Source organism: Penicillium crustosum (genome assembly GCF_028827405.1).
Source record: "Penicillium crustosum strain IBT 35664 chromosome Unknown utg000001l_segment0_segment0, whole genome shotgun sequence".
NCBI classification, from domain to species: Eukaryota; Fungi; Ascomycota; class Eurotiomycetes; order Eurotiales; family Aspergillaceae; genus Penicillium; species Penicillium crustosum.
In genome coordinates, this window is record NW_026623122.1 from 4,916,500 (window position 1) to 4,941,248 (window position 24,749).

Genomic DNA, 24,749 nt, shown 5'->3' on the forward strand with positions numbered 1-24,749 from the left:
CGAGACAACATCTCCCCAACATTCCCCCAGCATTCCCCCGTAGTTTTTGTACGCTGGGGTCTGATACTTAGTGCGGATGATCTGTCACATGTTTTGTGAGCATGGCTTTTGCTTTCATCCTTACGCCACTTACATCGATGGTGAACCTTGAAAGGCCCGTTCCTCCCCACTCCCCCTGCCATTGCACGGATCAGGGTAATACAGTTAAGGTCCATTCCAAGAATGGCCATAGGTTCTTGCTTAACTCCGTCCTCCGTCCTCCGTACTCCCTATATAGACAGGGTAATGTCTACCGGGTGGGTCCTTTCCTACATGGGATCCTGGTGCTTTATAAAACCGCTCAGGCTCACCTACCCTAGCCAGAATCACTAAATAAACGTCATTACGAGCACAGACTCAGTTATCAGAGGCTCTTTCCAAGAAGGAATAGATTCCAATTTCGATATCCAAATCCTTATATTTATTACTTCCTAGGAAAATGTGAGCAGACCAGTGATATAGCAAATGTACAATAGGCCCAAGGGCCAGGCAACAGTCGAGAGTTTCGCTCTGTGGATAAAAACAATGCGGGGAATCATCGGTTCTACTGAAAGCAGGCTCGGCGGATTTTGTATTAAGCTTGCGGCTTTGCATCTATCTCATTGGTGTGCCGATCGAATTCCACAAAATCCTCATTCTTCCTTGGACATAAAGCACGGGTATTGGATAGACTCGATTCCACTGGTGGAGCCTCATTAGCTAGAGTTTGGAGTGTGTTAGGAGCCTTTGCTATTACCCCAAGCTCTTTCGTTTCCTCCATCTCCACTCCCCTACGGGAACCCTCTTTTCTGCATCTCGAGCACATATTCACCCATCACAACTCTTGACCTTGCGTAGAATGACTTCTACCACCAGGTGAGTTGGTGATATCGCATGCTAATTCACCGGTGAAATCGAGGTCCCGCTGAGGTTCAGATGTTTCAGCAACATCACATTGGAGAGACACCGAAGTATGTTAAAAAGTACATGGAGATGATTACATGTGGAAGATCATCTGGTAAGATCAAAAGTCATTGCTGGAAAATACAGATAGTTCTACCTCGGGCACGATTAACACCCCGACAATTAATATACAAAACACCCTTCTAAACCTCATTATGTACACGAATGTGACTTAATCAAAATCACTAGGACCTATACCCGTGAAACACACGGCTTTCGACCCCAACAGGCGTCGCTATCAGAGAGCGCGGCGCCACTTCCGCCCGAGAGGACTTCAATTGTTCTCCGGGTTCTTAGGATCATATTTCCAGCGGCGGTGGTTCTCCCCGAGCCACCACTTCGCGACATGGGCCGCCTCGCTGAGCCATTTCACGGCCTCGGGGCCGTGCTCCTTTAGCACAGCGTCGACCAGGAATAAGAGTTGGAGGTCTTCCTGGGGTTTGAGCTCGAATGGATCGGCCACGACATCGGTGAACCGCCACTTAGCGTCGGGCTTAAGAGGCACGACCAAGCGGTAGGGCTGTGCCGCCGCTCGCATAGTGAACCACGTTCCGCCAGGGTTCATCGTGGAGAAATGCCATTCTTGCTTGCCGTTGTGCTCGGGGATGAGTGTGCGGATCATCGATTGGCCCTCGTACATTGGGAGCAGATCTTTGATGATCTTAGTCGAGTCCTCGTCAATTGAGGATGTTTCGACGAGAAGATCGAGGATCGTGGGGAGAATTTGGGTGGAGAGGACAGCATTATTAATTTCCAGCTGGGGCAGCTTAGGATGCGAGAAAAATAGCGGCACGTGGAAATTACCAACGTGAGGGGAATGCCAGGCAGTTATTCCACCGTCATTTGGAAGTGATAGACCGCTAGATGAAGTTAGAGGCTGGAGAGGCTGCGAGATATAGGCATAACTTACTGGTCACCAGTCATCACAAGAAGGGTCTCATCGGCGATACCGGCATCATCAAGAAGCTCTAGGATATCGGATATCCACTCGTCCTGGTAGGCCATAGTGTTTAGGTATCGGTTCAACTTCTCGTTCCGGTCATTCGACAAATCTCCCATCATCTCCTTATAATCACCAGGTTTATAATACGGAGTGTGTGTATTATGTGTTAGATGGCTAAGGAAGAGACGAGTGTTGTTCTTCTTAGCATCGTCGATGACATCCCGCAGATAATTTTTCAGTAACTTATCCTCGTGGCCATGTTCCTCTTCCTCTTCTGTCTCTTCTGGGATGTATTTTTTACCATCTGCATCGATTGTTCGCTTTGCCATGATATCTTTGTAGCCCAGAGCAGGATGAAGCATGTAATGTTTATCCCAGTCGTCGGGGTGTGACTGCATCCACATAGTGTGCCACGGCCAGGAAGTCCAGTCATCTGTCTGCGTATTGGTCTCTGCCTGAGTACTGATGTTTGGCTGCTGGTTCAACGCCTCGAGTATGTGCGGCAAGCAAGGCTGGTAAATATCGTGTAGGTATTCGAGGTTAGCCTCGACAGCCATAGGATTCACTCCACACACGGTGCCAGTAATACTCTTCAGTGTGTAGGTCCCGGACGTGTAAGCGTTCCTCGCACTGAAACCACCATAGGGCTTGGGAGAATGATCCCCGTCCTTACGGAACCCAGTCTCAAATCCAGTTAAACGCTCGGCAGTAGGGGTGAGCTTAGTGAGCCTATCTTGGACCTCATCAGGGATACCGTCCGGGTAAGAGTCATTGATGTGCTTCATGATGTAAGAGTTTGAGCGGAAAGGCCACACGTCTTGTCGAGTGCTTTCAAGCTTAATGAGAATGACATGCTTAATCTTCACACTTCCGTCGTGGAGAAGTTCACGCATAGGCTCCAAAATATCGTTCTGGAGGTTTGGCGTGTGCAGAGGATCTTTCAGCGGGTTATAGTGTTCATACACATAGTCAGACTTGCCATGCTTATTGATACGGAAGGGAGACCAATCCGGGAAGCCATCTGACGAATTGTACGAAGGTAACCAGTCAAATGTGGGAAAGGAGTCCAGAGCGGTGTGGCCTTCAAGCCAGCTGAAATCAGCCGGCAACGAGGTAGAATTTTCGTTAGCGCCACTTGTTGGAGCACTTGATGGAACATTCGATGGAGGAGCACTTGACGGAGCGCTTGCTGGGGCGCCTGCTGGAGTATGTGATGGAGCGCTTGATGGTGCACTTTTCGAGGTACTTCCGCTCGCCGACGTGGGACGTTCCTGGGCCGGCGCATATTCGTGGCTACCGAACGGCGCGAGAGACAAAGACTTGGAAAGATAGCTGTAATCCGCACCGCGTGGACGAATGCAACTAAGCAGTACTATGATCACGCCGCACGATATAGCGATAATGCGCTTCAGCAATGATCGGCTCTTCCTCTGCACGGGTTGCTTTTGAGGTACATCCAATTGCGACACGGAGTCACTGTCATTGTTGCCCTCGTCATAGTCTTCAATTTCAATCTGCTGATAGGTCTCTGGATCTACCGAGGCTTTCCGTCGAAGACATCGGCGGAAAGGGGAGAGCAAAAGCGAACCCCAAATCTCCAGGAAAGCTTCGGTGGCTCGGAACAGACATGGGGTAGCGAAGTACGCGCTGACCATAATCAATATGTCGACGAAGAAAGCGACTGTCAACATGGACAGAACAGTCTGGGTAGCGGTAGTGCGATTGTCCTCATGGGAACTTTCCGGTTTCCGCCAGGGGATCTCCGCGCCTGTATGGACATAGAAGGAGATATTTGCGGACGTCATCGACGAAATGTATAGACTAGGGTACGGTTAGCGATTTACCATTTCTGCATTATAAATCGAAACGATAGCTCACCTGAATAAAAGAGTCACAACGGCGGCTACATTCTGACCGATCCGCGATTCGAAGGAACGTGTCAGGTAGCACGCGACCAGAATAAGCAGAATATCCACCAGGAAAAAAGTCGGGCCCCACGGAAGGAGGGATGGGACCGCTAGCGACGTGAGATGCACGCAGATATGGAAGGATTTCGATAATATGAGAGAAATAAAAGTGATGGAGAAGAAATATGTGCGAGAAGCATCTAGGTAGAGCTGAGGGGATCTGGCAACTTTGAGAGCAAAGAGGGCTGAATCCTCAAGCTGCCCACGGAGAGAGAGATCTCCCGGGCGATGCAATGAAGATTTCATGGTGCCAACAACACCCTCTGGAGGGAAGGGGGGAAATTGAAGACAGAAGCTTGATAAGGGAGAGAAAGATGACTTTGGGAAATTTAAAAAAATAAGGGGTCCATAGGGCGGGGCAGACACCCGTGGGCAATCTTACGGGTTCATGCTTAACGGGCTGTTCGCTCTTTAAGGAAAGTGTCCACGTGCGGGATCACCCTGAAGAGGTAACCTTGAAAAAGTATTGACTCCACCTGTAGATGATCGGAGCCAATCAGAAATGCAACGGACCCTGGACAAACAAAACAAATAAAACAAATTAAGCAAACATTTTATCATATCTCATCTATCAATGACACCACCACTTCAAACTTAACATACAGACATACATTATGTAGTATTCTCGACTTTTTTCTCAAATGACACGGTCTCATAAGCATCCATTTTTTTTCTCTTCGGAAAACATATTGGGCGGGCGCCTACAACATAAGCAGGTGAAAAATGGCTGACTGAAATGTAATTATTATTGGGTGGTGGAGATTGCCAGTGAGCACTAGAACAGAAGGGGAAACCCGAGATTGGCCAGACCTTAGGCCCCCCGTGTGCATGTTGAAGGCGCTTCTGATCTATCTCACCCAAGAGCAACTTTGCTTCTTGGTTGTAATATAGGGGCTACCTCCAAGGTTCGCTGCCAAGGGGGTTAGATAACCGTCACTTTTCAGCAAAACTCTATAGGGTAAATATCCATGGATGTTGCAATCTGAGTTGTGCTATTTTCCAAATGAGGCAAGCTAATTGGTATTCCCCTCTTTCAGCCTTGTCGCCAAATTGCAAATATATTGATCCACAGGAGAACTGTGCTTGGCACACCTAAAATCCGGGGTACCTCCCATTTCAGCCCTACAACACAGATAAAAATACCGATACAATACATCTTTCATTGGGGTACCTTATATTGCGCCCATTGTTGTATATGCAGAGCTTTCGCCAGACAGGATCAGGGGTTGGACCTCGTGCTGATGAATGATGCCAAGTTGAAGGTCACGGATGAGGGCGTACTTGCCCGTATAACGTGGGTCGCCTTAGATCGAGAGACCGCCAAAAAAAAAAGCCGAAAACAGGTCAACTCTGCCAGACAAGTCCTCCAGCTTGAACAAGGAAGGTTGAGAGACCATCGAAGACAGCTACAGTGGACCATGCACACTAAACGCCAGAGCTCCAAAGGGGAGTAAGATTGCACGATCGTTCCGGCCAAGCGATCTTGCGTCCAGCGGGAGAAAGTACGGCCTTTTTCTCCGTTGCCCTTTCACACATATATGTATCACTTCTATCAGAGCGAAATAGGGAAGTCAGTCATCTAATTGTGGTTCATGGAATAGATCGAGACAGATATGTTGATGAAGAGGGAAGGGATGTGGGTGGATGATTCTTCGGGGTGCAAGCCAAGAGTTGAATTGCTTAAATAGACCTTACAAGAGTACGTCAAGGAACAGTGTTAGTGGGCTCTTCTAGTACAAGCTAGATCACTCCTTTCTCCCTTTATCGACCAACTGGCGATGTTGTTGCCGACCTTGGAAGACTAACTATCTAGTATGCTTTCAGTTCCAAGGTTATACATCATGGTCGTTTGAAAGAATATCACATTTGTACCATCATCAAAGTATCCTCGATGTCAGCAAACACCAAGTACCCTTCTTCTACTTGAACCAAAATCAACCACTCCCTCACCATGTCATGTGGCCACACAACAGGAAATTCAAGAACTTCCCTTCTTAGGAGCGTCGCTTTCTTCCATTTCCAAAACTCAGACAATCGAATTTCTGATTGTAGATGCCCCATTGTACCAGCGGGCCTAGAAAACCTCAACCTGGCCAACATCTCCGCAAGATCAATAGTATCCTTCAGCCTTCCACTCACCAGCATGGAGATGGTACCGATCCTCTCGTAAATAAATCCTTCATATTTCGGCCCATGGTAGCTCATATTAATGATAAGTCCCAATCAACTTCCTAAATAGTGCAATAGCCACTCGGGACGTGCTTTGCACGCCAAAGACTCGTCTTCCTGTTCCTGTCCATTGATCGGGCGGCTTCCGCCATGTTTATCCACCCACATTCCGAACCCCAGGTTATCGGGAGGATATGGTAGCTCCGTCTCGGCGGAGTGAAAGCCGAGAATGATATTTTCAATACAAATTTGACGGTTACCGCCAGGAGCAGGGGTATCCCCACTCGTTTGTGTGTTTTTTCTTCATGCCCACTGGCCCATACCGGAGGAATCGTTCTAATATGGCGTAGAAAGACCAGTGGAACCCGTGTCTACCACCATAGCCTAGTTGATCAGGCGCCTCTTTGCTGGTGACCATGTGTCCGAAAAGGCGTATATTCAAGTGAAGTGTAGATAGATGAGTTGTAATCTGTGGGACTGAGACCCAGGTTGCAAAAAGATCCAGATCATTCAGAACTGAGATATCAAGGACGTAGTTGTTGTTCGTTCGATTTAGTATCCACCGAGTTTCAGTTGAGAGGGAGATCCATCAAAGAAGGTATTGTTATTGATCAGAGACCTGAATGGGTTGTGGACGTTGAAGAAGTTGGGAGTTGGAGTTTTGAAGGTCTACGGGTGTGATTCTAAGTACCATTAGGCAATTTATCAGCCTATGTTTGCTCCAGGGCTGCTTTTCTTCTGCCGTGTATGGTGCTTCTTATTGTTACAACTATATCAAAAAAACACACATGCACTGATAGTGAGTGAAGAGTCACCGAATGGTATATTTAACTGGCAAGATACACCTGAGTGCATGCACACCCTGCGAAAACAAGGGTCAACCCATCAAAAGACAAACATTATATTAATATTAGAGCACCCGCCACGGACATGAAATCTACCTAACCAGCTCCCACTCAGCGACATAAGCCCAGGCCATACCAACCCGGCCAACCTTCTCCTGGAACTCCTGTGCCGTAACGCCACTGGCATCCTTCCGATCCCCAAAGCTAGTCAACACAGCCAACTGCAGCTTCTGACCCGGCGCACCAAGCAGACGCGCACTGGGGACATCCACATACCAGAACTCGCCACCGCCCGCGGGTCCGGAGCCTGATACATGCGTGAAAGGTAGTCTGTCGTCCTCGCGTCCATCCACACCATGGACCATAAGAAGGAACAAGCCCACATGCTGGATGTGGCTGTGGCGAGCCAGTGTCCAGTGAGGACAGAGGAGACCGAACTGGAAGCGCATTGGGCCCGGCGTGCTGATGGAGATGTGCAGGGCCTGTGGGTGGAAGGTCTTGCGACCGATGGTGCGCTTGTCGGCATCGCTGTAGACCTTTAGGCTTTCGACGCCGTTTGGTCGTTCTGGGTCTGTGAGGATGTACTCTTCCCAGGTTAGATCGGGACGGCCGTCCTCGCGGAAGAAGTGGCGTTTGTTTTCAGGGAAATGTTTTAGGCCGAACTCTTCGTTCGGGATAGAGAACATCGCTGGCTCGAATCGTTGCTTGTATGGCTGCCCGGCGCCTTCTATTGCTCCTGCGCCCCAGCAGGAGTCGATTAGTTTCCATCGGCCTCCGTCAATTTTGACGGCGTTCCAGGCGTGGTTGCCTGCGTATGGGGGTACCGGGACCCCTGGAGCAAGAGCTTCGTGTCCGAAGCCTTTCCCGTGGCCGCCGACTACTATTGCCTCTAGACCGGCGTGGGTGGCTAATGCTGCAAATAGTCCTGCGTAACCTTCGCAGACTGCCATTCCAGATGCCAAAGTACCGGCTGGTGTGGAGGGCTTCACACAGTTGTTAAAGAAGGCATAGGTATCGTAGAAGATGTTATGATGCAGCCAGGTGAATATCGCGCGTGCCTTATCTGTCATGGATGGGAATGGTGCTGTCAATTCATTGGCCAGCCACTTCATATCCTGCGTGGGAAGTGATTCACGAGGATACCGGGCTGCATGGCTATCAGGGCCGGAGAAGTCCCGACATACCAAGCATTCGGTGTCTGATGTCGGTGGCGGAGGGGTTGGAGACACAGCTGACCCATTGAGACGTGGCTTTGTAGCCAGAATTTTGGATAGATCCGGACGGGAGCCATGTGGAATAGGTGGTGGTGTTCCATTGGGGGCAGTGCCGTTGGGTTTGGGTGAACTTGTATTACCAAACCCGAACTGTCTAGCATCCTTGATTTGCGCAGCCGTCGGGGGAGGAGGTAAGGTCTTCCGAATCGGTAGATTGATGCTCGAGTCATCACCAGTTCCGTTTGTGTCTGCATGTACCCCGGATGGGCGGCGTGGAGGTAGTCGAGGCACCGGGGGTTCCTCTTCGGCTTCATAGCGCGGTGGTGGCTGGCTAGGATTTGGAGACGAGGTAGGCCGTGGAGGCTGCGTAGGACGAGGAGGTTGACTGGGCCGTTCAGGCCGACTTGGAGGAGAGGGAACGGGGGGGCTTGGAACCCGGTAGTTTGGCGGTCAATCGGGCAGACAGGCTTCCAAAGCTCCTCTTACTACTAATCGTAGGCCGCGGGGGCGGTTCCAAACTAGCTTGTTCCTTTGGTCGACGGGGAGGCAGCTTAGGCAGTTCCGTCTCGCCCCATGCAGGCGCCTTGATGCGATTGTTCCCGGCGGAGTTTAACGAGGTTGTCGATGCGCCTCGTCCCGTAGTTGTAGCTGTTGACGTTGTCGAGTATGACACATCGGATGCGACCGACTCAAGGGAGGGCCGGCGCTTTTGGTCCGTCGGTCGGCGCGGTGGAAGCGCAGGACGAGCTGGTGTGGGGGGAGGCAGGCGATCTGATCTTCGCGTGGGCAATGGCGGAGGGGCTTTTGGTTTTGGTTTCACTTCAGGCCGGAGAGTTTCCATTGGAGGCGGCTGTAGGACCGGCCTCTGGGTTCTCTCATCTGCCGGTTCATTTCCGACAGATGCTCGATCTACTACAGAGCCGACTGCATCGTAGGAGGGAGGGTTGTTGGCTGACGCGCTCCGTTCGGGGGTTGGGCGGAATGATGGTCCAGGGCCTCCCGGTGGGCGGGCCAGTTGCGACTGGTTGAGGGCGGCGATCCGCTGCTGGATAGAATTCAACTGGGGATCTTCAGCCATGATGTCTGAGCCTATATTGAGGGGAAAGTCGAGACGTGTCTAGAAGAATTAGACAGCTCGAGCTTAGGTACCTCGTCCTTGGCTTGGCGGGGGCGAACGTAGCCTTGTTGGGCACTTTGAAACGCTCAGGAGAATTATCGCAAAAGTGATTATTGCTGATAACTGATTTCGGCTACCTGAATATTGAGAAAGACAAGGAAAGATCAGTATAGAAGAAATAAATAAACAACAAAAACAAAAACAGCAATAGGAGGCTCAACTAAAGAGGGGTCAGCCCTGGGGCCATGTATGGAGTATCCATGGGTCCAGATCTATATTTGGAACTCTGTACGGACTCCGGCACAACGTATATCTACAATATGCATAGTAAAGCCCTCGAGGCATTGTAAACAGAAGAGGTTTGAGTGTATTTCCAGAATATCACGGTTCGGGACTCCCAAACGCCTTAAAGCCGGTGAAGCCCTTATCTGGAACAAAAAAAAAAGTAACACTAGGTACATTCAAAGATGAATGAAGGAACAAGATGAAGCAAAGAAAATGACAAGGAGAAGGGTAGCAGTTAAAAAATAACAAGCCTCGAGATCTCCGACTGATAGCATGCAACCTGTCCAGAAGAGCCCGAGGCTGTGATACAGACATAAGAAAGGTCAAGTACATCGTTGGAGAAAAGAAAAGGGAAATTCACAAAGTGGTAAAGCAGTGAGGGTAGAGGGCCAGCGTCGATCATCAGCAGCGTCACTTCGTCCCAATGTACATCATCGTCAGGGCAAACGGGCAATTCTTAGACATTCTTGTAGAGGAGCAGGGGCTCGCCAACATTCTCAATCTCCGGAATGGTACACTTCAGATCGAATGCTTTGGCTAGAACAATCTTGAAGATCTGCAGTGGGTCAGCACGTGTCTCATCATACTTTGAAATATACCAAGCAATAGGGCATGAACGATTGCAACGTACCTTTTGCACATTGATGCTGTGGCTGGTACTGCTAAATATCAGACTAGCCTTCATCGCCTTAGCAAATCGCTTGGCCTGCAAAAATGTTAGTTGCTGCGACGGTATAGACGAGAATCACCAAGTACCTGAATAGAGATCTCCTCCTGATCCTCACGGGGGAAGTTCACAAAGTGATCATATTTGGTGCCCACCAGGAAGGGAATGGCCGTCTTATTGAAGCCACGTCCCTGGCGATACCACTCCTTAATTGAGTTCAATGTACTCTTGCGAGTAAGATCGAACATGAAAAGAATTGCAACGGCGTCATTACAGACAAGTGGTAGCATATTAACAAACTCGCGCTGGCCACCAAGATCCCAAATCGAGAAGGTGATTTCAGTGTTGCGAATCGAGATTGTCTTTTCCATAAAGTTGACACCTAGACAATTCCTCCATTAGAACGAACAGAGCTACCGAGCGAACAAAACCTCAACTTACCCAATGTCTGAATGTAATCCTCATCCCAGCTGCCCTCAACGTACTTGACCATCAAGCTGGTCTTTCCGATCTGCGCATCGCCTACCATACCAACCTTAATCACCACGCTGTTCTTATTGGCCTGGGAAGCTTGGCGCTGACTGGCGTCCTGTTGCTGCAATTGGGAAACACCAGGGGCGCGTTCCGGGCCACTGGAGAGTCCAGATCCGGGCCTGGAGTTGGGAACAGGCAGGGGGTGGTGGTTGAGCAATGGAGATGAGTTCTGCCGGGACTGATCGGTATCTTGGGCGGCATATTCAGGAGCAGATTGATGAAAGTCGGTCGATCGGGAGTGGTAATGCGCCTTCGAGTCGCTGTTATAACCAGTGTTGATGGCGGCACGGCTGGTGTGGTCCGAAGCTGGCTCTTCGATATTGACCATGACAGGTGCCGACTGTTCCAAAGGTTGGCCCAGAGGTTGTTCGACAGGTTGCTCCAGAGGCTGCTCGGGCGGAATTTCCTGTCCCTGTGCGCGTGCTTGCTCCTGCGCCTGTTCCGTCTGATCCTCTGGGGCAATCTTCTCAGATTCCGCAACGACAGGAACAGCGGGCGCTTTCACCTCAGGGGTTACCAGAGGCTCCCAATTAGGCTTATGGAACTCCATGGCGTTTCACGATCGGTATTGGTGTAGAAGTCAGAGATGCAATCTGTCACACAAGTCTCGATTGTCAGCATATACGTGTGGGATGAAGGATCTCAGGAGGTGACTAACCAATATCACAAAGGGCTGAAATTCCAGCACAATCTAACGAGATTGCATATGTATTGACTCCAGGGGTTGTTTTAAGAAAATTGAAGAAGCCGAGAGCAGTGTTTATTCTCGGGAGTTCAAGCGGACAAGGGTTGTCCCTGAGTAAACAGAGCGAATTGGGGGAAAGGGTTTGGACGAAACTCGGAAGCGAAAAAAAAAAATGCAGGAACCAGGCTGAAAATGAATGTTCACGTATGTAATTCCTAAACAGCAGGGCCCAGACACATCAAATAAGAACGTCAGGGCTTCTCCGGTACCTTCAGCTCGAGGGCGGGCAACTGTGATCTGACGCTAAACCACGATAGGTTTAGCGTCTCTCCCACGCTGTTGCCAAAATTTACGGGAAAAAAAAAGTTCTTATCGCACATCCCCCTCCTCGGTCTTAACACTCTTATAATTATCACTTTTCCACGGATTTCAAGATGTCCAAGAGAAGTGCTGATGTGGAAGAGAATACCGCCGCCCTCAAGGCTGGTGAGCGGCCAATTGCAGATGCCCCAATGAACGAGGCGGGGGAGTTCGAAGACGAGTTCGAGGATGAATTCGAGAGTGAAGATGAGATCCTAGAGGCCGGAGTGGATGGTCGCCCAGATGCTGAGCGCGAAGAAGAAGAGAAGGGTGCGCTTGATTTACCTGAATCTCTAAATCTGTTCAACTGAACTGACCATGTTTAAATCTTATAGAAGCTATGGATGTCGACAAGGAGACTTTCATTCCTGGACGAACAAAATTGGCACCCGGAGAGACACTATCGCCCGATCCCTCCACCTACGATATGCTTCACACACTCAGCACACCATGGCCATGCCTTTCCTTCGATATTGTGCGCGATTCGCTCGGTGATAACCGCAAGACCTACCCCGCTACTGTCTATGCTGTTACTGGTACACAAGCCGAGGGCTCCAAATCCAAGGACAATGAACTCATGGTGCTCAAGATGAGCGGTCTGAGCAAAATGGAGAAGGAGGGTGAGGACTCAGACAGTGATTCGGACGACGACGACATGGGTGAGCCCATTCTCGAGCACAAGTCGATCCCGCTTGGCTCAACGACAAACCGCATCCGTACCCACCAGACCCCCTCCCAGTCCGGTGACTACTCCAAGCCCCCGCAAACCCTTACCGCGACTTGGCTCGAGAACTCCCAAGTCGTCATTCACGATGTTACCGCCCACCTTTCCAGCTTCGATGTTCCCGGCACTATTCTTCCCCCTTCGGCATCTAAGCCTCTTTCCACCCTGCGCATGCACAAGACCGAAGGATATGCATTGGATTGGTCCCCACTCCAGCCTCTTGGAAAGCTGTTGACCGGTGACAATAACGGATTGATCTATGCTACCACTCGCACTGAAGGTGGTGGCTGGGTCACTGACACCCGGCCCTTCACAGGCCACGCTTCCTCGATTGAGGAACTGCAGTGGTCCCCCAACGAGCGCAATGTATTTGCGTCTGCTAGTAGTGACGGTAGCGTTAAGGTTTGGGATGTGCGATCCAAGTCGCGCAAGCCCGCCGTCGACGTCCAGGTCTCTAACACTGACGTGAACGTTATGAGCTGGTCTAACCAGACAGCTCACCTTTTGGCCACTGGTGCCGATGATGGACAGTGGGCGGTCTGGGATTTGCGTCACTGGAAGCCCAATGCTGCGGCACCTTCCGCTCAGATCACCTCTACCCCCGTTGCATCATTCGACTTCCACAAGGAGCCCATCACCACTATCGAATGGCACCCCTCAGACGACAGTGTGGTGGCTGTCGGCTCCGCAGACAACACTGTCACACTTTGGGATCTTGCTGTCGAGCTGGACGACGAAGAAAGCCGCCAGGCCAACATGGCAGACATTCCTTCTCAACTGCTGTTCGTACACTACATGGAGTCTGTGAAGGAGGTTCACTGGCAGGCACAGATGCCCGGTACGCTCATGGCGACCGGCAGCAATGGATTCAGGTATGTTATATTCTTGATAATAAGTGACGAACCAAGCTAACCAGGTCCGTTTTATAGTGTTTTCAAGACGATCAGTGTCTAAACGAAGAAAATGTATCTACGCTCCGACTAACTCGGGAATTTCATGTGCCATGTCTTGCTCATATACCATTCGAATTCTGTGGATTTTTTGCTCCTCAATATCATTATGCTCGGAGTTAGACCCTTTCCTCCAGATGGTTAGGGTGGGTGAACAAAAAGATTTTGTCTTTATATCTGGCATATTAAATAGACACATTTTTCGCGACATTCCTCTACGATTGCCCTCATACCTTCAGGGCTAGAATCCTTCACATTCAACAGCGGAATTAGATCCAGACAATTCCGCTACTTTTGGAGGGGAGGGGCAATCTGCAATGCAAAGCATCAGCAGGGCAGGTGTATTGGAAAATACGTGAAATATAACATATCAACACTACTTCCACGGATTTACCCAGATACGTAACTCGCTATCCTCGCCTATTCACAATACAAAATGTACAAGGCGTTAACAGGGATAACCCGCACCGATGCAAAGCCACTGCGCAGAATGGACCGTGCCAGATCGCCAATGCGCTATTAAATACTCCGTACTCCATACATAATCCGTACATATGCAGCCTTTGTATAATGACGTGACCTAGTACATCCCATGTAGCCTTTCGGCGCCGCGAATTAGCCTGGGGCCGAGTCGGGTGCGACGAATGGACCAGTCGGTTCAGTGATCCTCCAGGGCTGCGCTGGTTAATGGCATACGGAGTAGCTGCGAATACATTTCTTTGTTTATATATAGTATTTTTTATGAAAATAATATCAATAGCCTTCGGAAATACGGAATAGATAAGTAGTACGTTAGAAGATCGATCCTGGATGTGCATTGTGGCGATGTTGGATGTGTTTTTTTATTTATTTGTGTCAAACGCGAAAAACAAGACCCACTAGATATTGCTATATTGGACATTTATTGTATGGATATCGGAATGCTAATAAGCATGGAGACAGTGGAGTGGATTGACGCTCCAGGTATGACATGCATGAATTCGAATGGAGCCTGTTGAGTGCATTTCAATGTCAGACAGTTGACTGTTGTGCTTGTGTTGCTCGGCTCAAGACATTGGAGTAAGTTGCGAAGTATATTGGCGTGCCTATAGTATCTGTTGTATAAACCTCGGCAGTGACTACATTTACTGGAAGTAGTGCCTGGAAGCAGTGTGTATAGTGTGTATAGCACTGCCTACCTAGGTAAGTTCAAAGCTGACTGCATACAAAGCGCAAGGTACCTTGCGCTAGAAAATCAATCGATCTGATCTACCGGCCAAGTCTGCTCCTATCCAATCCGCTGGAAAAGAGTACAACATCCATTCAATGCTCCCTCGTCATCGTGCCTGCAATAAATACCGCTAATGCACGCCTGAGCCAGCCCAGTCAATCACATCAGATCTAACCGCTCTCACGTTTTAGCAAGAGACACGCTAAAATAGCACGATTTCTTTTGCGACATCGGCTGTTCTCCGGGCCAAATAATCTCTCCGATATCAATTTGTCAGGTCCAGCCTCTTTGTTTCTTATCGGGGGAAAGCGGTTTATTCCGCCAATCGGGTAATTTAATGGTAAAGTACGTACATCTATACGTATGTAGTTATGTATGTATGTATTGAAAAGACCATATGACTCCAAGTACAAGGGTGTCTAGTCCACATCCTATCTTGCTACAACGTGCCATATAATGTTACATTTAATGCACATCGATGTACATCGGTGAACATCGGACTGGGTACTCCGTAAAATCCGTACTAAATCATACTAAAGATAAACATTCTTCATGTCTGATCTTAGCGCTGGATAAACTCCAGTACTCGCCACAAATGCTTCTCATTTCCTTGATGAAAAAGCATTGTTCTTGGGTAGGTCCGAACGCGATGATGTAGCTGTACAATTGGCAGCTCTCATTCTGGATGATCCGACCTCATACCCACACTAAACCTTGATCATCCACGCAGGGATTTGGGCCATCCAGTCATATTGTAAGCCTGAGCGCCTGTCCATGCGCTGGGAAATCCTTCCCGACTGTTACTACAACATACTGCATAATAGCTGTTGCGATCTGCATCCGATGTAGTATTGATACTCCGTACAGAGTACTAGCCGGATATATAACGCTAGCACGGAGCACAATATCCAAACTCGTCCACTTTGATAGCTGTAAGGTGTTCCAAGGTTATTTGTTATCGCTAATATAGACAATAGTCATAATAATGATATCTGGAACTTGGAATAATAGTCCCGTATCAGGGTGTTATCGGGCGTTATGTTATTCAGGTACACGGCCGAGAACTGCACGGCCAAGAATATGTAATTGCCGCTTGTATTATTCTCCATGGGAGCTTGCGGGAGCTCCACTAGTCTCCGTATCCGCTATCCACTATACTACTATGGATTATTATTGCATGGATGGCGATTGCATGTTTCAAATTAATATGTGGTTAGCCAGTTGATCGTGTGCGACATTCAACGCCTTTGGTCTTGATCGGCATAATTTTTGGTCAATTGCCGTTATTTAGGCCTTGGGTTCCTCTCTCGATGCCACCGGCGCTGATCATCCGTGATATGGTGCTGTCACCCCACGTCCTTTTGCCGCTCGATCTCGAATGACAACAGGGAGTAGTTGGATTAGTGGCTTTTTAATATGTATCTTTGGGTTTAACTAATTAAGATGCACATGAAATGTTACAAATATGACATCTGTACTCCGTATTAACAGTTTCATTGTGGACCTAGAATGACGCAGGTGAGCGAATTCAGAGCCTCAGGGGATTGAACGAAGTCACATAGGAGGCAAGTGATCAACATGGTACAGAGTACACCAGTATTCTTCAGGTTAATCTGATCACATCCAAATCAATCGGGAAGGGAACCTACGATTCCTACTCCGTACACTATTAAGGTCTAAGCGAGTGACGGTACCTTATCTCAGTTGGTATAATATAATGTATTCTTCACAGATAATAAACGACACTCGGGTAGTGATACCCGGTAAGAACAAAAACCAAAACAGAAAGGCACGGCGTAAAGTCCGACCATGGGGGTGTAAACTCCGCCATCCCGCGTTGATGACAGCACTGGCCACTACCCGTGACACGCAGGGCTAGGATGTGGGCGCTTCGGAGAATTTATGGGGATATTTTGATAGACATTACCTGAGATGTTTCATCGTCTGTAATTTATTGTCTTGAATATTACTACGTCAAAACATAAAGGACTGGAAAAGGCGTACACATATATACTATCTTGATACTTAACATGCGTCGCACATACGACATAGAGATCATCCGCGAAGCGCGGTTATGCAATAACGTTTGATGGACTCGGTGCTCGATGTATGGCTAGCGTTCATCCATCCATAGATGGATATCCCTGTTGGCTGGTATATAGTGTACTATCTAGTGTAGTGCCTAGGTGTGCAGTGTCATTGCATGATTGGGGTCAGTGGCGTCTGCCCCTGAGGTGCAGGTGTCCAAGCTTATGACAAAGCGATGACTTCTTCAATAATGTGTTGGACCTGCATCAGGAGATTGGTCGGAGCTGGCGGATGTTAGGGTAAGGCTGTTTCCTACGCTTGAATTTCGTCTATTTAGGCTAGATGGTATTTATGAACGGCCTTGGATTGCGTAACACCGTATTGGCTTTGTTCAACACCGGTGAACTGTGTTTGGGGTTGAGTGTTGTACGATGCTTCAATTTCCTAGGTGAGACATGTCTTCGCTAGAACCAAATCGTCTTGGTTCATTCCAGGCTTTGGGGGCATACTCAGTATACTCGGTGGCTCTCGGAAATGTCGGATGTCTTGCTCATGGGAATTTAATACGGCAATTATATTGATATGGCCAAAGTGCCGTTTTATCTGAGCGTGCATGGATGCATGCGGATGATTAGAAATAAGTTGGATGCCTGAGGTATGGCAAATGCTCTTAAAGGGAAACTCAAACCCTTGAGTTGCAGCTTAATTACCCATCCATCTGAGGGATTGGCCAGTGCCATCCTAACAGCCGGATCAACCCCGGCATCAACACAGCTTAGAGATAGCTCACTGCGTCAAAGCTGGGGAGGGTGGCTTACGGCACTGCTGTTTCATTTGTCGCTCGACCACCCCTTGACTCATCTCGGGTCACCTGCAGTCCCCTTAGACTCGCTCTAGTGTGCTAGTTTGACTAGTGCATTGTCAAGTCCGGGGGATTCTGCAAAGGAGATGTCTGTGCGACCGACTTACGAATCTACGTTCTACACCAGTACTCCGTACTCCAGACATCGTGAGGTTCAGGAAAAAAAAAAAACGAAGAGAGCTGGGAAAGTTAACGAAGGAGCATTTATTGCCGCGTGGCCACTTTCCTCTTTGTCTGCATTGAAGTCAACGTAGTATTGGAAGGATCCGAAGGCTATGTCAGCACCGAAATATTGGATCACCGCCTGGGCATAAACCCCAGATCACCGATCCGATGGTCGGCTGGATGCCCCAATGGGTTACGTAGGTAGAGTATCCATCCTTCGTTCCGTGCGACCCAAACTCAAAACGGCGTGGCGCAACGTGTGCAGCGAGTCCCGAGGTTCATACAGCGACGGGATGGAGATTCTAGAAAACGCTCGAGGGGCAGATTCCGGGGAAAGCAAATTAATCTGGGGGAGCCAAGAACCCAAAAAAAGGAAAAAAAGAAAAAGAGAAAAAGAAAAAGGGCATTCCCACACTCCCACAAATTACATAACCTCGCCACTTTAGACCATGTGCAATAAGGAACCGGAGGACATCCCTTGTCGGCGCGTCCAATTGTAGAATAGCATCTTCTATTTCGTATGTTCTGAGGTTGGGAAATCCCCCACACGAACCCTTTTTTTGACTCTCTCCCCCACAAAAATGGCGCATGGTCTATTCTTTTGCGGATCTTTCCGCTTATTCATTCCCGGACACTCCGCCCCCGGAATTCTTGGAATTTGGTTTTCCAACATTAATGGGAGCCTTGAAAGGGTATAAAATGAAAATAAAAATGAAAATAAAAGATAAAACTGTCACGAGGTCCTTCCATAGTACATATTATATCGTATATTACCATTATTATAAACGTGTATGGGCTTGTTATTATCTGTAACTCTCGGGCCCACTCCGATACTTCCAGGGCTTAGAGAATATGAAATATGAAATACGGAGTACGAAGCACGGAGTACTAATAAATCATTTATTAAAATGATATCCACCTGAGCAACAATTTGGTTAGTGCAGCCGCGTATTCTTTACATACGAGTACGGAGCGCCTCAATATACACCCAGTTCTGTCATAAGTTTATTCAATTCAATTAATATAACCCCAAATTCCTGAATTCTTTTCTGAAACAAAAAAAAAAAAAGACATTCTTCAATTGCATTCCACAATAGTATCAACTAGTCCATGGATGTTTCAAAAGATAAAATACATAAAATGACACAATACTAGTGAAATCTGGCGTTACGCCGCTAATCCTAAGGGGGCAACTACGTGGAGACCAATGAGTCTCGTTGATAACCAGAGCCAGAGCTAGGAACTGGTGGGCGTCCAGTAGAACGTGCGTGTCTATAAGATTTAGTCTATGCCGCATTTGGCATCACCCTGGTTAATCGTGGGCACATCATTGGCAGGCATGGTCAGCCCGTGTGTCTGGGATCCACTCTTTGCGCTCTGTATCGGTACCGTCTGCTGGCTTGTCTGTCGCTCGTCTGCTCTCTGGTTGTCTGGGCCTGACATCGCCTTGGTTGGTAGTTGCCTCGTATGTACCTTCGGTGTACCTTTGCCCTCGGACCCCCTTATCGTGGGTACCTCCACAGTACTTTCCACCTACTTTCCCGGTTCCTCTCTACCCGCCACTACTGCCACTACCAACGGTGTATGTAAGTACCCTGACCCAGGTACCTCGCTCTGCTGTAGAACGACTCAATACTCCAACCTTCGGAGGCAATTTCGAACTTCCCAACTACTTCACCTCTCCTATCATCTCTTCCTTTCACCAACTTCGCTTTCCCAGTGTGGTTGTGGTTCCTCTTGCTTATCGACAATTGCCTATCTACACTCCATCGGTTATCTCCGGCTTATCCAACTCCCTCCAACTTGCGAGATCAATTCCCTCAATGGATGCCCGAGTTTAAATCATACAAAGTCACTTGCTCTAGCTCTGCTAGTTTGATGTGAGTGATCAGACCATGCTATGTCCAAGCATCATCCATGTTAGTCCGGTTCGCTGATGTCTCCGACCCTCCAACAGACGTCAACACTAGGCTCCCATACCCCCCCATACCGGTCTCAGGTCCCCATATCCTGCGCTTAATCGAAACCCATTCAACCCGTCTTTCCAGGCACGCAGCGAATTTTTCGACAGGCCGACTGTAAATTCATTTCTCTTATTGGTGGGTCCTGTTCATCTATGTTACGGCAAGGTTCCTGATAGACTGCCTCGGTACCTTGGGTCGTGATAGCACCCTCTACGCATCATATGAGACACATGCTGACTTGATGTCATTTGGATGGAACAGTCATTGATGCGGTACATTGTACAAATTTGAAACTTCAAATATTGTGCAGACGTGGTCTTTAGTCAATCATAAGATTGACACAACCTCTCTTCCCCAGCAATTTCCCGCACGTCGCAAACTCCCTCGCACCTCCGAGACCAGTAGTCAACACTCTAGTCTGTCAGGAGTTTCCGAAGACTAGAATGCTATTGGATGGTATGGTCGGACAAGATCGGGACCATAGCCCAAAAGTGCTGGACCTCGCCAGTATCCACGAAATTCCGGGAAATATGCCTGGTGAGTTTGGCTGAGACAATTCCCTGTGTGCAATTCTTACCCATATATCTGTAGCCCCAAAGGACTCTAAGAAGCAGACCGACCTAAATGGTCAAACGGGTGCCAATGGCAACATTCCGCCCCCTAAAACAGACAAGCCTCGGCCCCACGTCTGCACCACCTGCGGTCGCTCGTTCGCGCGATTGGAGCACCTCAAGCGCCATGAGCGCTCACACACAAAGGAAAAGCCATTCGAGTGTCCGGACTGCGCCCGGTGCTTCGCTCGGCGCGATCTGCTTCTGCGACACCAGCAGAAGCTACACATGACCACCACGCCGTCTTCGCGACCGAGAAACGGTCGCCGTGAAAGCACCGGCGCCGCACCCGGTGCTAACCGGGTTCGCAAGAACTCCATTGCAAATAGTTCAGCTTCTTCGATGCGCCCGAGGGCCAATACAATAGGCCATGTTGATGGGGCGGCCTTGGGTATCCCTGGTGCGGGTAATCCGTCATCTGCACCCACTCAATCGGGTCACGCATACCACCCTAGCCTTAGTTCTTCAGTTGGCTCAAGCATGGATTATAGAGGATTTGGCTCTGGGCACCCTTCGATGAACGGCCTTTCGAAGATCGAGACCTCCGGACTTCCTATGGATATGTCCGGAGGACTTCGGACCGCTCCCGTGTATGGGAGCTTTGATACGGGCATTGATGGCATGCTGATGGGTCACGGTAGCACCATCAACCCGGCGCAATTACACTTCGCAGGATCCCCACAAGGCTTCAACGATTCGCCCTCGTCTCCTTTCGGTCACTACCACAATGGACTTCCACCCTCCGCGGATCCGATGATGGACGAAGAGATGCAATTTGACTGGATGAACGGATTTGACACAGGTGTGATGCTGGGAAATGGCAATGACTCGGTTATTGACGAGTCCTCGCCATCGGCAATGAGCACGGGTAGCCAGAGCGGAATCAGCGAGGCCATGCTCGACGGCCCGAATCGCATTCCCATCTCCAACGGTTGGCACAACCCGTTCCCCGCTCACCACCCGGCCAACCAGTTCGCGATCGATTTTTCCCCGACGACGTTGAATGATCTGGGGATCCCCCCGGAGACAGTATCACCTAAGTCTCTAATGGCCCAGAATCCGTTTTCTGAGACGTATGCCACACCTCCATCTATGACCTCGGTCGGCCAGCCCATCATGGGAGGACATTCGCAGAGTATGTTTTCCTCTCTGGCAACAAACGGAGAATCTCCTAATCCTCTCAACGTTCCTTTCCCGAATAGTGCCCTACGAAATGAACATTCACCACTCTCAACGGATACATTTACAGACTCCACACGACAGGCTCTACTAGCGAGCATGTCGACCCCCACTGGCTTCAATCATCGCAAGTATTCCCAGCCCGCAAGTGGACTTCTAAACACTCGCGAGTTGTTCGCTCGCTCGACTGGCTTCAACAGCTCCGGTCAACTGCCCAGCACCTCGGACTTGCAGCGCTACATCTCGGCCTACATCGCCTACTTCCATCCTCACATCCCGTTTCTCCATATCCCCACCCTCAATTTCCAAGCTCCACAATACACGAACAACCTACGCACACCAAGTGGACACCTCAATCTTAGCTCGACCGGCGTCGCTGGAGGCGGAGGTTGTCTAATCCTCTCCATGGCGGCCATCGGTGCACTGTACGAACACGAACCTGCCGCCTCCAAGGATCTCTTCGATGCCGCGAAAAAGATGATCCAGTTGTATCTCGAAGAGCGACGAAAGGCCGACATGTCTGCTGCTCTCAATCGTTCAAATTCCTCCCGCGATAGCTCCGTGCACAACACTCCGCTTTGGCTGGTACAGGCAATGCTCTTGAACGTGATATACGGCCACACCTGCGGTGACAAGACATCTGCAGACATTGCTAGCACGCACTGTGCTGCCTTGGTCAGCCTAGCACGGGCGGCTGAATTAACACACCACCTGGATCCCAAGAACCTGCCGCAGGATCATCTCACCGCTGGTGACAACGGAAATGATTCTCCCGGTGACTCGGAAAACTGGATGTCTTCGTCATTTAGTCAACCGAAAGAGCGCCGAGATTGGCTGAATTGGAAGGTAGTAGAGGAGCGGAAACGTACCCTCTACGCTATCTTTGTTCTTTCCAGCTTTCTCGTCTCTGCCTACAACCATGCGCCTGCACTCACAAATTCGGAAATTCGCCTTGACCTTCCCTGTGAAGAGGATCTCTGGGCGGCCGAATCACCCCAGGCGTGGAAGCAGATGGGTGGTCAAACAGCGTCAAAGAAGACTTTGTCATTTTCTGCTGCTTTGACGTCTCTTCTGACTGCCAGCCAACGGGAGCAGAGTCAATCGGCAAACCTGTTCTACAACTCCGACGATCTGTCTAATTCGGAAAATCGCCCCAGTACTTTCGGCTGCTTGGTACTCATCTACTCGCTCCACAACTATATATGGGAAACCCGCCAAAGGCACATGGGCCGACAATGGACCACCCAAGAGACTGATGCTATGCAATCCCACATTGAGCCCGCTCTACGGGCATGGCAGGCGGCATGGGCTAGCAACCCTGTCCACAGCCTAGAGCGACCGAATCCGTTCGGGGCTGGACCTCTGTCTGCAGACAGCATCCCTCTTCTAGATTTGGCCTATGTTCGTTTATTCGTCAACCTAGGCCGATGCAAAGAGGCATTCTGGCAACGCGATTGGAATGGCATGGCGGATGAGCTCGCACGCGGCACTGAAATATTCCAGCATCCAGATGCTGCAATAAACGACGTGGTCGATCCGTCTCTCACGGGTCACATTGACACGAGACGAGACTCCATCGCCGATCTAGGAGTATCAGATCTAGCCATCTCCAAGACACCGACGCAAGACGAGCCCATGCAGACTCTCGCCAACATGTACAAGATTGGCCAATCTAAGCGTGAAAAGCACCTGCGCAAGGCTGCGTTCTACGCAGCGGATTCCATCTCTATGTCGGATCGTCTTGGTAACACCTTTGCCGAGTTCTCGTCCCGCGAATTGCCTATCCAGTGTGCGTTGTGTGCTTTCGATTGTGCACAGGTGCTAGCGGAGTGGATCACCACTGTTCAAGAACGGGTGGGCCCCTACCTTGGTATCCTAGGCCGCGACGACACCGACTTGACTCAAGTACCCGGAGTCATGCTGTTAGAAGACGAGGATTGCAAGCTGGTCGATAAGATCAAGGACATCCTGGGGAGTATTGAGATGAAAATGCAGCGCCAGTTCCAAAATGGCAATTCCATTTCGACGCTGAGTGTCGTGCAACGGCTACCCAGTCTTGTGGAAGGAGGATACGGATGTAAAATATTGATTGCGACAGCCAGCATCTTGGAACGAGCTGCTGTCTGGCCAGGTTAGTTTCAGCAGTGCCCCGATCCTCCACAAACCAGAACAACTCTAACATCCACCCACAGTGACGAAACTGATGGCACGCTCTCTGGAAGCCCAAGCCATGCGAATGAAGGAGCGTACCGAGCACTCCGTGATGATGACCCCTTAATGACCCCATACTACTTTGTTTGAATGTCCAATGTTTGATCCATCTCTATTTCCCCCATCTCTCTAACTCCTGCTTCCCATTTGCGCGCGCCCATGTATCATGAATAAACAATCCAAGGCAACCCCATCCCGTCGAAGTATGTGTATCTGCACCAAACCCGCACCCGTTCCCTCCTGCCCTCTTGCAATATGCGCACCGCCTTTGATACCCTGCTCTGAGACTTCGATTATCTGTGCCATAGACAAATTGCCTGCTCATGTCATGTCATCTTTCCCCGCTTGCTAGCGTTCTTGCTTTGTTTCTATCCCCCCCTACTAGTGTCCATGCTGTGACGTGATGATTGAAGTGGAGTGTGGCCTTGGTCTCGTTTCTTTTCATCTCGACTTGCTGATCTTGGTCGAGGGTGAGATTTCATTTTTTTTCTTTGCCTGTGTGGCGTTTGATTATCCAGAGTTTTACTTCGTGTGAATATGATTTACCTTTTCTTTAAGTATTGTTGTTATAGTAATATGTAGGCTGCTAGGCTGTCATCAATATGTGCGTTTTACAACAGCTATAGGTGTCCCATGATATCGTGATCGAAACTGCTGTACTTGTATGCAGTATAATTCAGTGCTTTTGACAATTTAAACTACGTATTTTTAGAGTAGTCTTTTTGATGGCCGTTTAGGTATATTCTCCCCCTTCTCAAGTTTCTTAGATAGATGGCTGTCAAAGACGTCAAAGTACTTAAAATGTGTAAACAATGTTCAATGTATAACTTTGTAGCGCTCACTCTACATCGTCCCTAGGGCTCTGCCAAGATGGGGGGATATAGATGATGACATAATATTTCCCCACTGTCGTGGGTCTGGAGGTTGCTGGGGCATCAAACGCGTTAAGTGGTTTTCGCGTTAGGCGCTCATCTCTGGCAGATACAACTGCTTGGTGTCAATTGCATATGGCCTAACTCTGCGCCAGAAATGAATACAAGTTCCAAGCATCCGCTCAAAATTCCTCCATCGCAGTGTC

At 49.3% G+C, this 24,749-nt stretch overlaps 7 protein-coding genes across 7 annotated transcripts; 3 read left to right on the plus strand and 4 right to left on the minus strand.

The window, feature by feature from the left end:
* Nucleotides 1–1,255: 1,255 nt before the first annotated feature.
* Nucleotides 1,256–4,137, minus strand: N7487_001836 (uncharacterized protein; the record flags this gene model as incomplete). The annotated part of the gene is made up of 3 exons (XM_056869584.1): nucleotides 1,256–1,841; nucleotides 1,892–3,745; nucleotides 3,803–4,137. The coding sequence occupies 3 exons, from the start codon at nucleotides 4,135–4,137 to the stop codon at nucleotides 1,256–1,258; spliced, it is 2,775 nt and encodes a 924-aa protein (XP_056734368.1).
* A 1,977-nt stretch (nucleotides 4,138–6,114) lies between these two features.
* Nucleotides 6,115–6,478, minus strand: N7487_001837 (uncharacterized protein; the record flags this gene model as incomplete). Its single annotated transcript, XM_056869585.1, has 2 exons — nucleotides 6,115–6,343; nucleotides 6,384–6,478. 2 exons carry the CDS (start codon nucleotides 6,476–6,478, stop codon nucleotides 6,115–6,117), a joined length of 324 nt encoding a protein of 107 aa, XP_056734369.1.
* A 519-nt stretch (nucleotides 6,479–6,997) lies between these two features.
* N7487_001838 (uncharacterized protein) lies at nucleotides 6,998–9,197 on the minus strand (the record flags this gene model as incomplete). Its single annotated transcript, XM_056869586.1, has 2 exons — nucleotides 6,998–8,522; nucleotides 8,584–9,197. 2 exons carry the CDS (start codon nucleotides 9,195–9,197, stop codon nucleotides 6,998–7,000), a joined length of 2,139 nt encoding a protein of 712 aa, XP_056734370.1.
* A 781-nt stretch (nucleotides 9,198–9,978) lies between these two features.
* N7487_001839 (Spg1/Tem1 GTP-binding protein) lies at nucleotides 9,979–11,272 on the minus strand (the record flags this gene model as incomplete). Its single annotated transcript, XM_056869587.1, has 4 exons — nucleotides 9,979–10,077; nucleotides 10,153–10,227; nucleotides 10,278–10,570; nucleotides 10,630–11,272. The coding sequence occupies 4 exons, from the start codon at nucleotides 11,270–11,272 to the stop codon at nucleotides 9,979–9,981; spliced, it is 1,110 nt and encodes a 369-aa protein (XP_056734371.1).
* Nucleotides 11,273–11,841: 569 nt separating this feature from the next.
* Nucleotides 11,842–13,445, plus strand: N7487_001840 (ribosome biosynthesis protein RRB1; the record flags this gene model as incomplete). Its single annotated transcript, XM_056869588.1, has 3 exons — nucleotides 11,842–12,037; nucleotides 12,103–13,363; nucleotides 13,421–13,445. 3 exons carry the CDS (start codon nucleotides 11,842–11,844, stop codon nucleotides 13,443–13,445), a joined length of 1,482 nt encoding a protein of 493 aa, XP_056734372.1.
* Nucleotides 13,446–18,994: 5,549 nt separating this feature from the next.
* Nucleotides 18,995–19,547, plus strand: N7487_001841 (transcriptional regulator family: C2H2 zinc finger and Fungal Specific TF; the record flags this gene model as incomplete). Its single annotated transcript, XM_056869589.1, has 2 exons — nucleotides 18,995–19,288; nucleotides 19,311–19,547. 2 exons carry the CDS (start codon nucleotides 18,995–18,997, stop codon nucleotides 19,545–19,547), a joined length of 531 nt encoding a protein of 176 aa, XP_056734373.1.
* Nucleotides 19,548–20,113: 566 nt separating this feature from the next.
* On the plus strand, nucleotides 20,114–23,738 carry amdX (putative C2H2 transcription factor (AmdX); the record flags this gene model as incomplete). Its single annotated transcript, XM_056869590.1, has 3 exons — nucleotides 20,114–20,207; nucleotides 20,262–23,591; nucleotides 23,653–23,738. The coding sequence occupies 3 exons, from the start codon at nucleotides 20,114–20,116 to the stop codon at nucleotides 23,736–23,738; spliced, it is 3,510 nt and encodes a 1,169-aa protein (XP_056734374.1).
* Nucleotides 23,739–24,749: the final 1,011 nt, after the last annotated feature.